General features: G+C 45.4%; 1 protein-coding gene across 2 annotated transcripts; it reads left to right on the top strand.

The window, feature by feature from the left end:
- On the top strand, positions 510–15,224 carry INHBA (inhibin beta A subunit). 2 transcript variants are annotated; one of them, XM_013963334.2, is made up of 3 exons: positions 510–1,086; positions 3,504–4,059; positions 13,955–15,224. In XM_013963334.2, the coding sequence occupies exons 2-3, from the start codon at positions 3,672–3,674 to the stop codon at positions 14,842–14,844; spliced, it is 1,278 nt and encodes a 425-aa protein (XP_013818788.1). In that variant the 5' UTR covers positions 510–1,086; positions 3,504–3,671; the 3' UTR covers positions 14,845–15,224.

Raw genomic sequence — 16,074 nt, 5'->3', positions numbered from 1 at the left:
TGAGAATTCCTTCCTCCTGTGTTATCCCTGACTAGCTAACACTGTCTCCTCCCTCCCCCGAAACACCCTGACCAACTTAACTCCAGTTTCAAGAAATGTTCACTTTTTTTTCTTTAATCTCATGTTGTATTTGTAACAATTTAGAAATCATAGGACTTGAAGTTCTGATAAAGAAGACTCATGTAGGAGATTCTTTTTCTTTTCTTTTTCTTCTAGTTAGATTGGGATTCTAAAGGCTTGGGAAGCATACTTATAAAGTTCACTAGCAGAGAGTGACTATTTCCAAAGTTCTCAATGATAAATGATTTATAAAGCAGGTATTCAATTTCAAGATGTAAAATAATAGTGTAAGTCAGGAGAGGGAAGAACATCATCTCATAGGGATACATATTTCCCTTGGCTTTTTCTCAATAAAACATCTTATTTTAAAAAATTAAGTTTTTCAAGATGTTAAATAATGCTGTAAATCAGGGGAGAGGTGATCATCCCATATAGGTATACGTATTTTCTTATTTTTTTCCTCCCTGGAATATCTTATTTAAAAAAGTAAAATCAGAATCTCTAGGAAGAGCACTGTGAACTTTCTTCTCTGTGAGAAACAATAAAATACTTTGTAAATAGAGGCAACCTCATGAAGTAACAGATGCTTATGTGAAGATATAAAACTGAGCCAGAATATAAGAAGTGTGTGCTCAATCGGTCAAAGAAAAGTTGAAAGTTGGACCCTCAGTGAGACAGAGTTGTTGGATTCCAGGATTGTTCTAAAGGGGAGTCCAGTCAGTCAGACATTTCACTGGCTTACTGATTGCCCAGTAGTGTTACTGAAGCCAAGAAAGGCTTTCCATTAGATAATGAGTTATGAAATATGTCTCACACTGGAAAAACCAGTCATCTGCTGATGTCATGCTGATTTTAACCAATCCCAAACAAAGCCCCAGCCCTCCTCTGCTTGACTGGTACCAATGTGTGACTGTACAAATAAGTAGTACAGTATAAAACTCCTCAGTGCCAATACCATGAAGAGGAACCCGGACAGCTCTTACTACATGAGACAAGAGTCTGCTGGTGAAAGAGAGGACCGGAAAGGTAATGCTTTTTAACTTAACTTCTGAGCTCTTTCCACATTCCTAGGCAGGATGGTGAGCAGGACTTTTACAACTTCTTGGCACTTCCACGCAGATTGTGATCTGTACCTTTTTATGTGTTCAAGCAAGTGAATAGTGTTTTTAACAGTAGAGCATGCAGATAGATTATGTGTTTCTACAACCCAATTCAGCATCTCTAGGCAAGGACTTGTGTCAGAGAGAAAGCTAATCTTTAAGTTATATTCACAAATAGTAAATTCAGGGAGTACACACAAACTCACATACAGAGAGGGTCCTGATGATGAGTTACATGTATCTAAATGCAGGTATTGGGACTCTCAAGTTGTTTGGAGTCATTAAACTTTGAGTTCTATTTCAACCTCTTGTAAAACTTAATTGGGCTGCAAAATGCTTTGGGTACTGCATATGGGATGCCAGATAGGTAGATTATGTTATAAATCTTCAGTTTCAAAGATATTTTATTAAGCAGTTATTAACACCAATGCCACCTTTTCCCCATTCTCTTCCACCATCCCCCACTAGAAAAAAATTAGACTCTTCAAGGAATGTCGACAAAATCTGAACAGTAATAGCAGGGTAACTGATGTTCCTGGAGGTGAAAATCCTAAAGGTGGCTGGTCACAGAGAAAGTCTCACAGGCAGATGCTTTAGAAAAGGGGGATGGGTTACCAATTCAGAAAAGCTTTGTTACCTGTGCAAACTGTAATTTTAACACACTGGTCTCACCCTCCTCCCCTCGCCCTCAATTCTTATGCTTCTAATAATGTTATTTATTAACTTTTCCCAACCAAAGTGCATTGCTTGACTATAATGTTCTGAACACACTAGGTGTCAGATATAAGCTGACTGTATCTACAGAAACTGAGAGGGCTTGCTTATGTGTGGGAAAGAAACTGGGAGGGAAGGAAAGCTTTAACAGATGGACCTCTTAAAGATACTTCTGCAAGATAAAAGCAATAAGACAGAAAAATGAAAAAAAGGAGGGGGGCGGGGGGAGGAGAATAAAAAAAAACTCAGAGAGGCATTGTTTAAAAATTCACATTTTTCTTTTTCTGTGAACACTGAAATCCATGATGATTTCATCTGTGCTGTTCCTTTGAGAGAAAAAGAAGCCAGTCTGTTGACTGGTCCGGGATGCGGATAGGGGGCAGGCTGAACAAACTACCCCATGACAGAGAAAATTATTTACCAGTATATTTTAGAGATTCTTCCCCTGCTAGGACCAGTTATTCAAGTCATAGGAGCTCACTGTTTGTATACAATAATGTGGGAAAGGCCAGCAGAATTCTGCATTTTACCTGTGAAGACAGAGCCAGTGGTGGTGAGCTGTCATCTGTGAGTGTGTGTGCTGGGCAGGAAGGGTGGCTGCTAAAGACAGGGGACAGAGCTCACTTCACGTGACACAAGTGTGTAACCTGCTGCCTGCCTGTGGATCTTTCAATGCCCCGCTGCCTTTTGCAGTTGGAAAAAGTAGAGTGTATTATATGACCCCAAACAAAAGTTCTGTTTGCACTCCCCTCTGATCGCCTGCCAGTGTTGATGGCCCTGAACATTGAAATATGAATGAATGGGGGAAAGGACGGTCTGCAGGATTCCCTCCAGGCCAGAACAGTCAGCTGGTCCCAGGGACACAGTGGCCCCTCTTCTTGACCTTCACCACCTGCCTGCCCACCTCTGGGCACCCTGAGCCTCACCTTCCAGGCTGTGGCCAGGCAGGGTGGAGGGGTACTGGGGCAGGCTGTTTCAGTCTGGTCCTCCCTGTTGATGGAGACAGGGCGTTGCTTGGGGCTTTGCTCGTCCCTCCAAAAGAGGAAGAAGGTGAAGCAAGGGGACTGGGCAGAGAAAGAAATAGGGTGAGGGGGAAATGAAGAAGTAGTAGAACCGAATCAGGAGAATTTCCTTCTGAAGGGAAAGTAGAACTCCAGAGAATGGTGATATTTGAAGAGAGGTGTGTGTGTAAGGGAGCAGAAGGCAGGCAGCCTGTCAGAAAGAGCTGTCCCTCCCCTTCCTAATCACAGCCTTTACTCACAGACAAACTCCCTCCCTCTCCCATTCACTCACTCACTTAGGGCCAATCGCTCTGTCTCTCTGTCTCCCTCTCTCTCTCCCCCTCTCTCTTTCTCTCTCCCTCTCTCCCTCCCTCCCTCCCTCTCCCCCTTCTCTCCCTCTCTCTTCTCTCTCCCTGTCTCTCTTTCCCTCCCGTCCTCTCTCTGTCTCTGTCTCCCCCCCCCACCCTGTCTCTCCCTCCCTTCCTCCTTCCCTCCCTCCCTCCCTCTCTCTTACTCGGAGACAGTCAGAACTCTCCTCCCTGACAGCCACAAACCTACAGCACTGACTGCATTCAGAGAGGGAACCTGCAAACAAAACTTCACAGAAAACTTTTTGTTCTTGTTCCAGAGAATTGACTGAAGAGGAGAAAGGAAAAAAAAAAAAAAAAAAGAAAGAAAGAAAGAAAGAAAGAAAAAAAAAACCAAAAAGGAAAAAAAAAAAAAAACACCCTGTGCGTGAGGGGGGAGGAAAAGCAGAGCCTTTTAAAAGGGCAACACAACAACTTTTGCTGCCAGGATGCCCTTGCTCTGGCTGAGAGGATTTTTGTTGGCGAGTTGCTGGATTATAGTGAGGAGTTCCCCCACCCCGGGATCCGAGGGGCACAGCGCGGCCCCAGACTGCCCGTCCTGTGCGTTGGCCACCCTCCCAAAGGATGTACCCAACTCTCAGCCGGAGATGGTGGAGGCCGTCAAGAAGCACATTTTAAACATGCTGCACTTGAAGAAGAGACCCGATGTCACCCAGCCGGTACCCAAGGCGGCGCTTCTGAACGCGATCAGAAAGCTTCATGTGGGAAAAGTGGGGGAGAACGGGTACGTGGAGATAGAGGACGACATCGGACGGAGGGCAGAAATGAATGAGCTTATGGAGCAGACCTCGGAGATCATCACGTTCGCGGAATCAGGTGGGTGCCTGCCCGGGGATGGGGGTGGGGGGCACACTGCTCTGACAGCCCTCGGCGGCGGAACTTCTTGCCCTCCAGCTGCACCCTGCCTGGGAAGGTCATGAGTTATTAGGGGACGGTAGCGGATGGACCGCGGCGGGGGTAGGGGGGTGGGGAGCAGGGGAGAGGACCTCCCAGAGCTGGGGTGGTGGGGTCCTGGGCTGAGCCCTGGCAGGAGATGGCTAGCTTACACTTGCTCAACTAAGCCGGTCGTCCCGGAGGAAGCTCTCGGCCCAATGTGGAGCAGGAAGGCAGTCTGAGAGAGAGGCTCCCTCGCCCTGCCTGCCCGGGGAACTAGATCAGAGGAGCCGGAGGAAAGTCGGGGCATTTTCTGGTGCTGAGGGGAAGCCCAGAGGCTTCCGTACCCCATCTAAAGTTTTTACTGTGGGTGGGTGGGGTGGGTGGGGTGGGTGAGGGGATGGCGGCAAGCGCAGGAGCGGGATGGCATGGCCCAGATGAAGTCATTGTCTTAAAAACATCCCCTTTTCTTTAAAAGTCCAATCAGGGGCCACATCGAGGAGCAGGGCATATTAGTGACAGTCATTTTTACCTTTAGAAACTCTGCCTCTAAAGACACAAGCATCACATTCTAGGCAGTGAAGAACGACTTTGGGGGGTGGGGTGGGCTAGGGAACAGATGACATTGAACCGTCAGTCACTTTTGGAACACTGACTTTTGCTCTCTGAACTAAAAAAAAAAAAAAAGAGTTTTGTTCTCTGTAAAGTTACTAAGAGCTCTCTGCCAAGGAATGCAACCTTGACAAAGTGCTCTCAGATACTACACTGAACTCCCACTCAATCCTTAAGAGGAAGAACTTTAATAAATAGATTCTAATCGTTGGCTGAGGACCACACTAACCTGTTGCTGAAGAAAACAATACCTGTCAAAAGGGCCTACTGGAGACCAGGGGTCAGGTTATTTTTACAGTTATGTGACCCAGATCCTTTTGCCTGTCTACAAGCCCCTGCTTGTGGTGCCTGGGCACACACAGATGTGTTAATTTCATGTTACTTTCACGGTAATGCCAGGCTAAAGAACTGCATCCCTTGCCAAATCCATTTGAAAGGAATGCCATTGTTTTGTTTGGTAGAGCATATGGCCAGTAAAGTATGTGCTGGGACTCCCAGCATTGCTGTTTAAAAGTTTGCCGCAGCAGTATAAACAATTAAGGCAACACTCAGAATTTCCAATCCTGAAAACCTGTTGACTCAGATGTTATATTTTCAAGAAAACCATGTGAGACCAGGGCATCCTTCTAGGGGTGGGGGGAGGGCGGCAGGGGGAGTGGAGCAGATAGCCTGGTGTCTTGCTGGCTCCCCCTCCTAGGAAAAGCTCTGGTGTCCCGCGGGCAGTTTAGCTCTCTCACCAGAAGCTTCTTTCTTTTCCAAAAGGTCTGACTTTCTTCCCTTAAAGCTCTTTTTCGATGCAGTCCCAAAGGACTTTTCACTTTATCTCGTGAAGCTTACTGAGGGAAGGAGGCAGGTTGGAGTCTTTTTGAGCTGCTGCCCAATTTTTCTTAACATTTTCTGAGGTCCTGAGCGGGGAAATGGATTCCAGTGGTCTAGGCGCTGCTCCTTCTTCTGCCACCATAGGGACCCTGTATATGTTTTTATATACTAATTGCCACACAGAATGGCCTTAATTGCAGCTCTTCCTCAATTGGCTTTACCCACATCATATGACTGAGCAGATCTATGCCTTTGGCCACTTTTAACTGTACACCTGATGCTAGCAGTGCACCCGCTTCCTGACTTCTCCAACTTGTAAAGCAAATTACTCCTTTGGCATTAAGAGATTTTGCAGAGAAAGAATTTGAGTTTTTGCCTTCTTTCTTACTTATGGCCTTCATCTCAGTGCCAATCTTTTTGTCAATTATATGAAATCTCCTCATTTTTCAAAAAACCTTTTCTGGTACCTGTTTGGTTTGAAAGAAATTGAGCTACTTTTTGAAAAGGTGGATTCATTTAACTCACGTGTTGACTATAGTTTAAGGTCTATGATAGAAAACTCCTCCGGATTGAATTTACAGCTTGACTTTGGGCAAGTTGCTGGCTTCTTAGAAAAGGTTTTTGACGTTTGCTCATTTTTCTCATTTGAGAAGTCTCACGCACCAACTTTAAGTCGATTTAGTATGATTTCACAAAAATGATTGCTCTATGGACAATCTACTCTCTGAGTAGAGTAAGTACTATGTGAGTATTTTGCTGCTCCTTCAGCTAACCCAGAAGAGAGATTTATCATCAGAAAAATTGTCGTGAATATATGAAAATGTCTTGTTGCTCTTGGAATAATTCAACCTTAGTAATTCTCAAATGACGTCACACATCAAGATTTTTAAGATTGGCAAAGGGCATTCAGATTTTTTCTTTAGATACCATTCTGTACAGCATAGAATTCAGTGTCACCTGCATGCATGTCACAAATGCTCACCCATACATGCCTTCTTCAGCCTCATGATTCCTCGCTTGAGGAGTCATGTTTATTGTTACCTCTACTCATTATGACGGTTGAATAAGGCCATCACAGTTGAAGGACTCGCAAAACTCAGGTGCCAGGAACTTTTTGAACTGAGTCTGTCCCTTGTATTCAGGTGGAAAGCACCCCGCCTTGGTAAAGCTGATATGAGTTGCTGTTGACTAAGCGGTAAAGCATTGCCCTCAGCTTCTCTGAAATGTATTCTCACAAATAACAATGATTTTCTTTTTATATCTGTAACCCCAGATTGCTTACCAAGGTGACTGCATTTTTTGCAAGGCTGGCAACAGAATCCTTTGTTGTTTAACACCTTAAGGACCAGGAGGAAGAGATGGGTAGAGTCCAGCCAACTATCACCATAATTATCATTGAAGCCAAATTAGTGGTCTTCTTGACTTCTCTCTCTATTTTCTCTTTTTATGATTTGTGACAAAAGCTAGTCAGTCAAAGGAGGATAATGGTATATTTGAGTCTCATGCTGATTCTGGTAATGAGGTTAGCAATTGATAGCACTTACTGAAGAAAGTATAGGGAAAGAAAGACAAATCAAGCACCAAGAAATAGAAAATACACACACAGCCCAGGTGTTGTTGAAAGCAACACCTACATTTCCTTCCTTAGAACATTCTAGTTAACAGAAGATGTGAGTTAAAATGTACATACACAAATGTTCCCAGACAGAGGTCTGAGGTGGCTTGCTAGGATGACTGTTTTCCTCCACCCCAGGAAAGCCATCTCATGGTGGAGGTGACTCCCACTACCCCATGCCCATCTTCTGAACTTGCTGGGAATTCACCCTCACAGAGGTTATACACTCTCTTCTCTGAATAATGAAAATAATCGGCCACAAGAGGGCGCATTCCAAAGACTTTTGCTCCTTACCAGTTAATCTTCCAGGGAAACAATTTCACCTACTGGAAGCCCCAGCCTGCATCGCCCTAATCTTGCTGATTAACAATCCGCCCTCCCCGCCCCTCCCTCCTTCCTTTCATCCTGCAGGAAAAGTTAAGATTTTATGGGTTGAGAGGAACATGACTACCTGTAACATATTACATGAGACAGAAGGTAAGGGAATAGGAATTCTAGTGATACATATGGACATTCCACAGCTCTATGGAAGACAGAGGAATGATAAATTTCAGAAGCAAACAAAGCGGAGCGGGGAGAAGTGTGACCGTGAATCATCAGCAATCCTGATTTGCTCACACGTCTCTCCCTAATACGGCTGCCTGGGCTTTGACAAAAAACTTCTTCCATCTCCCCTGATGTGGTTGCCCAGTTGGCCCGTTTTATCAGCAGTTTTTACCAGCGACAAAGGACAAGTGACTTCAGACAGGGAGGAGAAAATCTATTTATTTAATGCCTTGTGGGAACAGCACGTAAGGCTTTGGAGGATGCGTTTGTTTCTGCACTGAGAGTGTAGAGAGAAATGGTGGAGAAAAGATGTGAAAAGAGATGGTTTGGGCCAGAGGAGGAGGTGTATTGGAGTGGGTGTGGGGGAGAATCAGGGTAGAAATTCAGTTTTCATATTTGGAAAACCCAGAATCATACCTTCCCAGGCACTTTGTGTAAAAAATACGTGTTTCTCTTGGCCCCTCTTCTGCTAAAATGTACTCAGGCACGATGTCTTAGCTGTAGTTTAGAATGCTTTATACCCGACTGGTTCCTAGCTCCGAAACCCAAAGTGTAAAAGTCCTCAGAAACTTTGGAAGAAGTCTCTGAAAGTCCGAGGGTTAAACCTTCAGAAATTTTTTCTCCTTTTTGGCATCTAAAATCTCTTCCTCTCTAAATATTTAACCTTTTTTAAAATTGCCATTTAAATGAAAGATGCAGGAATGTGGCCGAGCATTTACAATTCAATAGCAGATCCTAAGCAAAGATATTAAGTCTTAAAAAAAAACAAGATAATTTATAACCAAAGTTCTGCTTCAACAAGACCCTCTTCTGCAGGTTAAAGGAGGCATAACCTTCAAGGCCTCACTTGCTGCTTTTAGCAGAAATCCCTGGAAACAGTCCAGATGCAAAATTAGTGCTTCAGGGAACACAAATGCTGTATTCTCCCATCAGTGACTATACCATATCTAGGCACAGGGAAACGTTGGTGAAGAGATGGAAAATGAAAGTAACAGCTGTATTTTACAGCGAGCCCACCCCCCCCCCCCCACCGTGGTGAGTTTAACTCCTCCATAAACAACAAGGCTCTTTACATCAACTTAAATTAGAGACTTAATTATTACCCACATGGAGAAGGGCAGCATACTTTAAGTAGGACCCTGGTGAGGAGAACAAAACATATCAAAAATGAAACACTGCATGTTAGTATCATTGATTTCATTGGAGTTGCTCCTGGACCCATGAACCTGCGATGCTGGTGGGGTTGGGTGGGGTGGGAGCAGCATTTTGTATCCTAGTGTGGGGGAGGAGGAACAACCCAGAAGTTGGCTGCTTAACCCTTGGCATGCCTGCCTATATCCTTGAGTGAGTTATGAACACATTTGAAAAATTCTGAAAGCATCAAAGCAAAGGAAAATGTGCTTTCAGGTATTTTCACTTGCAGGTTTCCAAACTCATTCCTCCATTCAATGCCTCCCACTCAGAAACATTTCTGAGGTGTTCCCTACAAGGTGCAGTAATCATCTCTCCTATCCATTTTTAGACACTTTTTTTTTTCTCCCTTTGGTATGTGTCCACCAAACTCAAGAGAGGTTTAAGTGATGAAATATTATCACCCACATGGGTTTGCGTGGGACTTCTTAGTGAATTACTCAGGCAGAGCAGGCTGTGATACAAGTGTTGCTCACAAGCCTCGGGAGGGAAAAAATAGCACAGAGGATGAAAAGAATATTATCATAGAGTAGGTAATGAAAGGTTAGCAAAGCCAGCAGCTCTATCTAGTTAGGTAGGTAATAGTGTAGGAACCCGGTACACACCAGTATAAACGAATGCTGTACCACAAAGCACTATGGGAAGATTTCCATTCCAAGATTTTATAGCAGGAGATATTTAAGTCAAGCCTGAAACTGACTAGTAATTGATCCTAAACACCGCAGCCTTAGGCAAACTCCTTCCATTTTTCGAATTGCTGTGCGTAGAGATTTGAGGATTGGAGCATCCTGAAAGCATCATTGCAGTATAGCCATCTGTCTCAGATAAAACACAGATAAAGCAAATGTAATCAAGTGACTACTTATATTTTTCATGCCTAAGAAATTTGAGGGTTGTAATATCTTTCTGAAACCTACAGCCCTGGTAAATATGAATTCCATCCAGCACCTAGCTCTCTCGTTCTATGCCCCCACCACTTCTGCAATGAAAGCTAGATGTAAAAGAAAAAATAAACGCACTGCTTAGTAAGTCAGAATATAATAGAACTTTGAAAATGTACCTGCAAATAAGGTAGACATTAGGAAGCCTTGAATCTCTCTCTTCCCCCTGTTCTCCTGAGCATTATGGCAACGGCATTTTCATGAAATTGAATCTCAGTTTTATTTTTTTTCCCTGATAAAATATCATGCAATATACAAATAGCAGTTCCAGAAATGGACACCGGGAGAAGGAGGCGACAGGCATGTCAATTAGTAGGGGAAAATCCAAATGTCAGAAATCTGGGGGAGAGATCCAGCATGCAGGCAATGGAGGCAAATACAGGGAACCAAGTCTTACTGCTCAGATCATTAAACTGATGCATATTTCAGCACTGTGCCTCTTCCCAGTATGCAGGCGATGCCATGCAATTAATTATCAGCCAGGACCAGGATGAAAGTCATTTTATGATGACTCTCTGATCCTAATATAACAGCACCTGACAGATTGAGTCCCCTCTAATGAGTACTCTCTTTGTACAATCCTCTCTCAGGAACACTAAATCATTTGCTTCCAAGTACAGCTGCCTGTGGAGAAGGGGTGGGGCTATATTGTGCATCAGAAACCACCTTTTGAGAAATGAGGGGCTGCCCTGTAGGCTGTCCCTGGAAGCAAGGGGCCTTGGCTCCTTGGACCCTCTGGAGGCAATTTACATGTGCTGTCACTGGTGCAAGGCAGCCAGTTAGCGTCTCACCACCTCTCCCCAGCATCTGTAGACTTCTCTGGATTTTATTCAAGGAAAGTCCAACGTGGGTGCGTCCGCACTGCCAGCTGGACCCTCTCTTTACCGGGGACCGTCTACTTTCACCCTCAGCCCCTTCTTCCCCACTGGTTGAGGAAGCATTGTAGCAGAGCAGAGCCTGTGGAAATGAGTTACCTGAAACCCAGAGCGCCCTCCCAGCCCGGGGCCAGTCAGACTCTCCTGTTTCACACTCTTTCCTAGAAAAGCAAATCAGAACCTTGTGCCCTCTGGCTCCTCTAACTTAGCAGCTACTCTATCTCTGTCTTTAGAGTGGCACCCTGTGTGGTTTAGGGTTTCAGAAGCTGGCCTACGTGGAGGCAGAAGGGAGGCCAGCAGGGAGCTTGTTAACATTCTCTGCGGGGCAGGGCGGCTGTACCCACACTGGAGGGGACCGCAGGCTCCTCCACGCCTGTTCACAGAGCCTAGGGCAGCTTCCACCTGCCTTTTCCTCTCGTCTCCGGAGGACTCTACAACTCAGAATCTACAGCTGATGATCTTTTGAGAGTTAAGTGATGAAGCTCTGCTTTGTGGTCTCTTCTCTTTTGTTTTCTTAAAAGATAAACAATAACAACCACCACCTCCCAAACCCCACCAATTTTTAGCAAAGGAGAGTACTGGATTCCCATTTTGGAAAAAAAAAACAAGTCCTCATGCTTCCTTAAAAATGACAGTTTTCTCCTCTAATTGTTCCCCGCTCCGGTGATCTAATCATAAACCTAACTTCATGATTCATTTCAACTCCTGCCAGAGATGCGAGGTCGGAGGCAAAGGAATGCTGCTCACCACCACCACCACCACCATCAGAGCCAGTGCCTTTTCAAGTTTATACAGGGATACCAGAGAACCTTTCCTTACACATGCAGCCCTGCTGGGGCCCCGGCCTCAGTGAATTTACCACCAGCACTATCACACTGTTAAATTAAGAACAGAATCTACAGCTCTCCCTGCGCCGAAGAGCCTTTCTGCTGCAGAGAACTTGAAACCGTGCCTAAAATTTATAGTACCGTAAACATCTCAGGGCTGAGAGTGATAAGTATGGCTGGATTTCCGTTAGCTATAGAAATCCAGGCAGGGAGACCCCCTAGGGAGTTGCGAGTTCTAAGAGGAACTTTCAGATGGATCTCAGATTTGTGCTCCTCCGGATGCATGTACTCGAACAGTCGGAACCAGGTACACACAGGCAGCAGTTGAGAAAAGAGAACTTGTTTCAGATACCACCAAGTGGTAGCAGGGGAAGTGAGGGGACCTCACTTTGATCAATCAAAGAGTCCTAGTCTGGACACCCACTTCTTACAGTAAGTGTTGTTGCAGGAATATAGGTGCTTGTAGTAAAAGAAGGAAATGAATGACTTTTTCTCATTTTAGAATTAGGCAAGAACTGAGTGGTCCCTGCATTCAACTGCTCTGCCAATGTAGGGGTCTCCTCTCTTATTAATAACTGTTGCTATATTTGGACTCTCTAAGCAGCATTCAAGGGCTTCCCTGGTGGCTCAGCAGTCAAGAATCTGCCTGCAATTTAGGAGACGTAGATTTGATCCCTGGGTTGGGAAGATGCCCTGGAGAAGGAAATGGCAAACCACTCCAGTATTCTTGCCTGGCAAATTCTATGGACAGAGGAGCCTGGTGGGCTATAGTCCATGGGATCACGAGAGTCAACACAGCTTAGTGACTAAATCTACAAACTGCATTCTAAAGGAAAGGAGGCAAAACTGCAGGATACAGGGGTAGGAGGTGGCTCTCTTCTAGTTAAGTGCTAAAGGTGCCTCCATTTGTTAATAAAGAAGCAAGTAATTGACTACTTCCTGCTAAATCCTGGGCTATGACAGTGAATGAGATAGACAGGACCTCAGACCTGGGGTGTCCTAGGCTGGACTGGCAGGAGAATGGGGGTGGAGGTGGAGGGAAGAGGGTCACTTCTAGGGGAAGAAGGGCCATCCAATCTAAAAGTCAAAGCTTTATTAAGGGCAGTCACTGTGGATGGTGTTTGGGGAGCAGGGGTCTTCTAGGTAGAAAGAACAGCAACTGTCAGTGCCTGGAGATGAGAGATGGTATGAGATGTTCATGCTGTGAAGCTGGATCACAAAGATGGGGTAGTGGGAGAGAACTGAGCTGGAAGGTGGGAGAAGCTCAGGTAGAGCCCAGAGTTCCATGCAGTTTCTGTGTTATATTGAGGGCAATAGGAACTCAGTGCAGGACTGGATGAAAGAAGTGATGGGAATGAATCCACCTTTGGGAAAGATCCCTTTATCTGCTTAATGGAGAAATGATGGGAGAGGGGCCTGACTCCATGCTGGCCTGACAGCTTGCACATAAAAGAAATGGCTGTTGCAGTGACCCAGGAAAAGAACGGTGGGGTGTGAAGCAGGCTGTGGCCGTGGAGGAGGCAAGCCCCATGGGTACATGCCAGGAAGTGCTGTGTGTGCTGAGTTGCTCAGTCATGTCCGACTATTTGTGACACCATGGACTGTAGCCCACCAGGCTTCTCTGTCCATGCAAGGCTTCTCTCTCCAAGCAAGAATACTGGAGTGGATTGCCAAGCCCTCCTCCAGGGGATCTTCCTAACCCAGGGATGGAATCCAGGTCCCCTGCATTTGCAGGTGAACTCTTTTACCATCTTAGCCACCAGACACTATGGGCAGTCTTACATAGCAGGGGTGTTTGCATATTTGTTTCGGGGATAATAATGTTTCCACAGCTTGCTAGATCTTATACTATGTTTTCATCTGTCTTATCCTGTTGGGTCCTTCCAAACCTATGAGATAATGGGCCAAATGTTACTATATTATTCCCGTTTTACAAAAGGTAAGACTCAGGTTAAGCAGTTAGTCAGCATACCCAGGCTCCCAGATATGCTCAGATCCAGTCTCTCTTCCTTCTAGAGTAAGAGTTGATGAAGTTTCTCTGAAAAGGGCCAGAGAGAAAGTCTCTTAAGCTTTGTGGGCCAAATGGACTCTGTCGCGGCTACTCAAATCCACGTTCTAGTGCAAAGCAGCCACAGACAACCTGTAAAGAAATGAGCCTAGCTTGGATTCAGTAACAATTCATGGGCACTGCAATTTAAATTTCATACAATTTTCACATGTCGCAGCATCCTATTTTTCTTCAGCCATTTAACAATGTCCAAACTGTCCTTAAGATACATAGGCCTTCATTCGCAGAGCCTGGTTAGAGGTGATTTGTAACAGAGGCTGCCATGCTTGCCAGAAATTAGGAGGTGGCCTTGAACCTGATACTAACGTATCCCTGCTTTCTTTTGTGCTGTGTTTCAACTTCAGGCACAGCCAGGAAGACGCTGCACTTTGAGATTTCCAAAGAAGGCAGTGACCTGTCCGTGGTGGAGCGCGCAGAAATCTGGCTCTTCCTGAAGGTTCCCAAGGCCAACAGGACCCGGAGCAAAGTCACCATCCGTCTCTTTCAACAGCAAAAGCACCTGCAGGGCAGCTTGGATGCAGGGGAGGAGGCTGAGGAAGTGGGCTTGAAGGGGGAGAAGAGTGAAATGTTGATATCGGAGAAGGTGGTGGATGCTCGAAAGAGCACCTGGCACATCTTCCCCGTCTCCAGCTGCATCCAGCGGTTGCTGGACCAGGGCAAGAGCTCCCTGGACATACGGATTGCCTGTGAGCAGTGTCAGGAGACCGGCGCAAGCCTGGTGCTCCTGGGCAAGAAGAAGAGGAAAGAAGAGGAAGGGGAAGGGAAGAAGAGGGATGGAGAAGGAGGGGCGGGAGGGGACGAGGAGAAGGAGCAGTCGCACAGACCTTTCCTCATGCTGCAGGCCCGCCAGTCTGAAGATCATCCTCACCGGCGCCGGCGGCGGGGCTTGGAGTGTGACGGCAAGGTCAACATTTGCTGTAAGAAACAGTTCTATGTTAGTTTCAAGGACATTGGCTGGAATGACTGGATCATCGCTCCCTCCGGCTACCACGCCAACTACTGTGAGGGTGAGTGCCCCAGCCACATAGCAGGCACGTCGGGCTCATCCCTCTCCTTTCACTCGACAGTCATCAACCACTACCGCATGCGGGGTCACAGCCCCTTCGCCAACCTCAAGTCGTGCTGTGTGCCCACCAAGCTGAGACCCATGTCCATGTTGTACTATGATGATGGGCAGAACATCATCAAGAAGGACATCCAGAACATGATCGTGGAGGAGTGTGGCTGCTCATAGAGCGCCCAGCCCAGCGGGGATGGGGGCGAGACGGCCCAGAGAGGACAGTGGTGACACGAAGACATGTTTAAGGTTTCTGACTGAAACAACCAGGAAAAAAAAAAAAAAGAAAAAAAAAAAAACTAAAAGCAAAACCTGAAGCAGATGAAGGAAGATGTGGAGAAATTCTTTAGCCAGGGCTCAGAGATGAAACAGTGAAGGAGATGGGAATTGCGGGGGAGAGGGAGAGTGGGGTACCGTTCACTTCTTCCTCCAGCATCCAAGGGGTGACAGCAGTTGCTCAAACGGGAATATCATCCTCTCCTTTTCAGTTCCCTTTCTGTATGAGCCTCGAAGTCAACTTGTCTGGTCTGCAGTAATGTGGGCTGACACAACCCAAATAGCATCTAGAAAGCCATGAGTTTGAAAGGGCCATTTATAGGCACTTTCCCACCCAGTAACCCAGGTCGTAAGGTATGTCTGTGTGACCCTCTCTCTGTGTATATCAGCCCATGCACACACACAAAGACACACACACCCCTCGCAGACACACGCACATACCCACCACACACACACACCCCACTACACACAGATGAACACACATACAGACCACACACCCCACATGTACACATGAACACACACACAGACCTCATACACACAGAGACACACATCGAACACACACAAAGGCATTCCCACACCACACACACACATACACATATTCTGGTAAAAGAACACTAGTGTGCAGGTGGTCACACCTTCTTTTTCTGCACCACTTCCGCAACAAAACAATAACCAACATGAAAAAAAAATTGAGAACAAGAATGGGAAGCATGAAAGATCAAGGAAAAAAGAATACCAAGTTACATTTCGTTAAGGTGCTTATGATCTTAGAACTATGCAACCTAATAGGTTTGAAACTGTTTACCTGAGAGAGAACAAAAAGAGAGACTTTTTTGTATTGGAAGTAACCTGATTAATTTTTATTTTCTTCAAGGAGAGATACTTGAAAGGAATATGTTTGTCCATCTGTTGGATCCAAACATTTCTATATTTTGTAAATGTTGTTTTTTTTTATCGTTTACTATTTGCACTACAATGGTGTTCGACCTGTCTAATCCTTATTTAACAAGTATTTTCTTTGGGTGGGGGTGGGGTGGGGTTCAGAGCTGCACTTAATGTGAGCTATAAAAGAACTGCTACAGCACACAAAATAGCTATTTTTATTATTATAATTATAATTATTATTATTAT

Source organism: Capra hircus, chromosome 4, assembly GCF_001704415.2.
Source record: "Capra hircus breed San Clemente chromosome 4, ASM170441v1, whole genome shotgun sequence".
Lineage (NCBI taxonomy): Eukaryota > Metazoa > Chordata > Mammalia > Artiodactyla > Bovidae > Capra > Capra hircus.
This window is presented reverse-complemented; position numbering and strand designations above follow the sequence as displayed.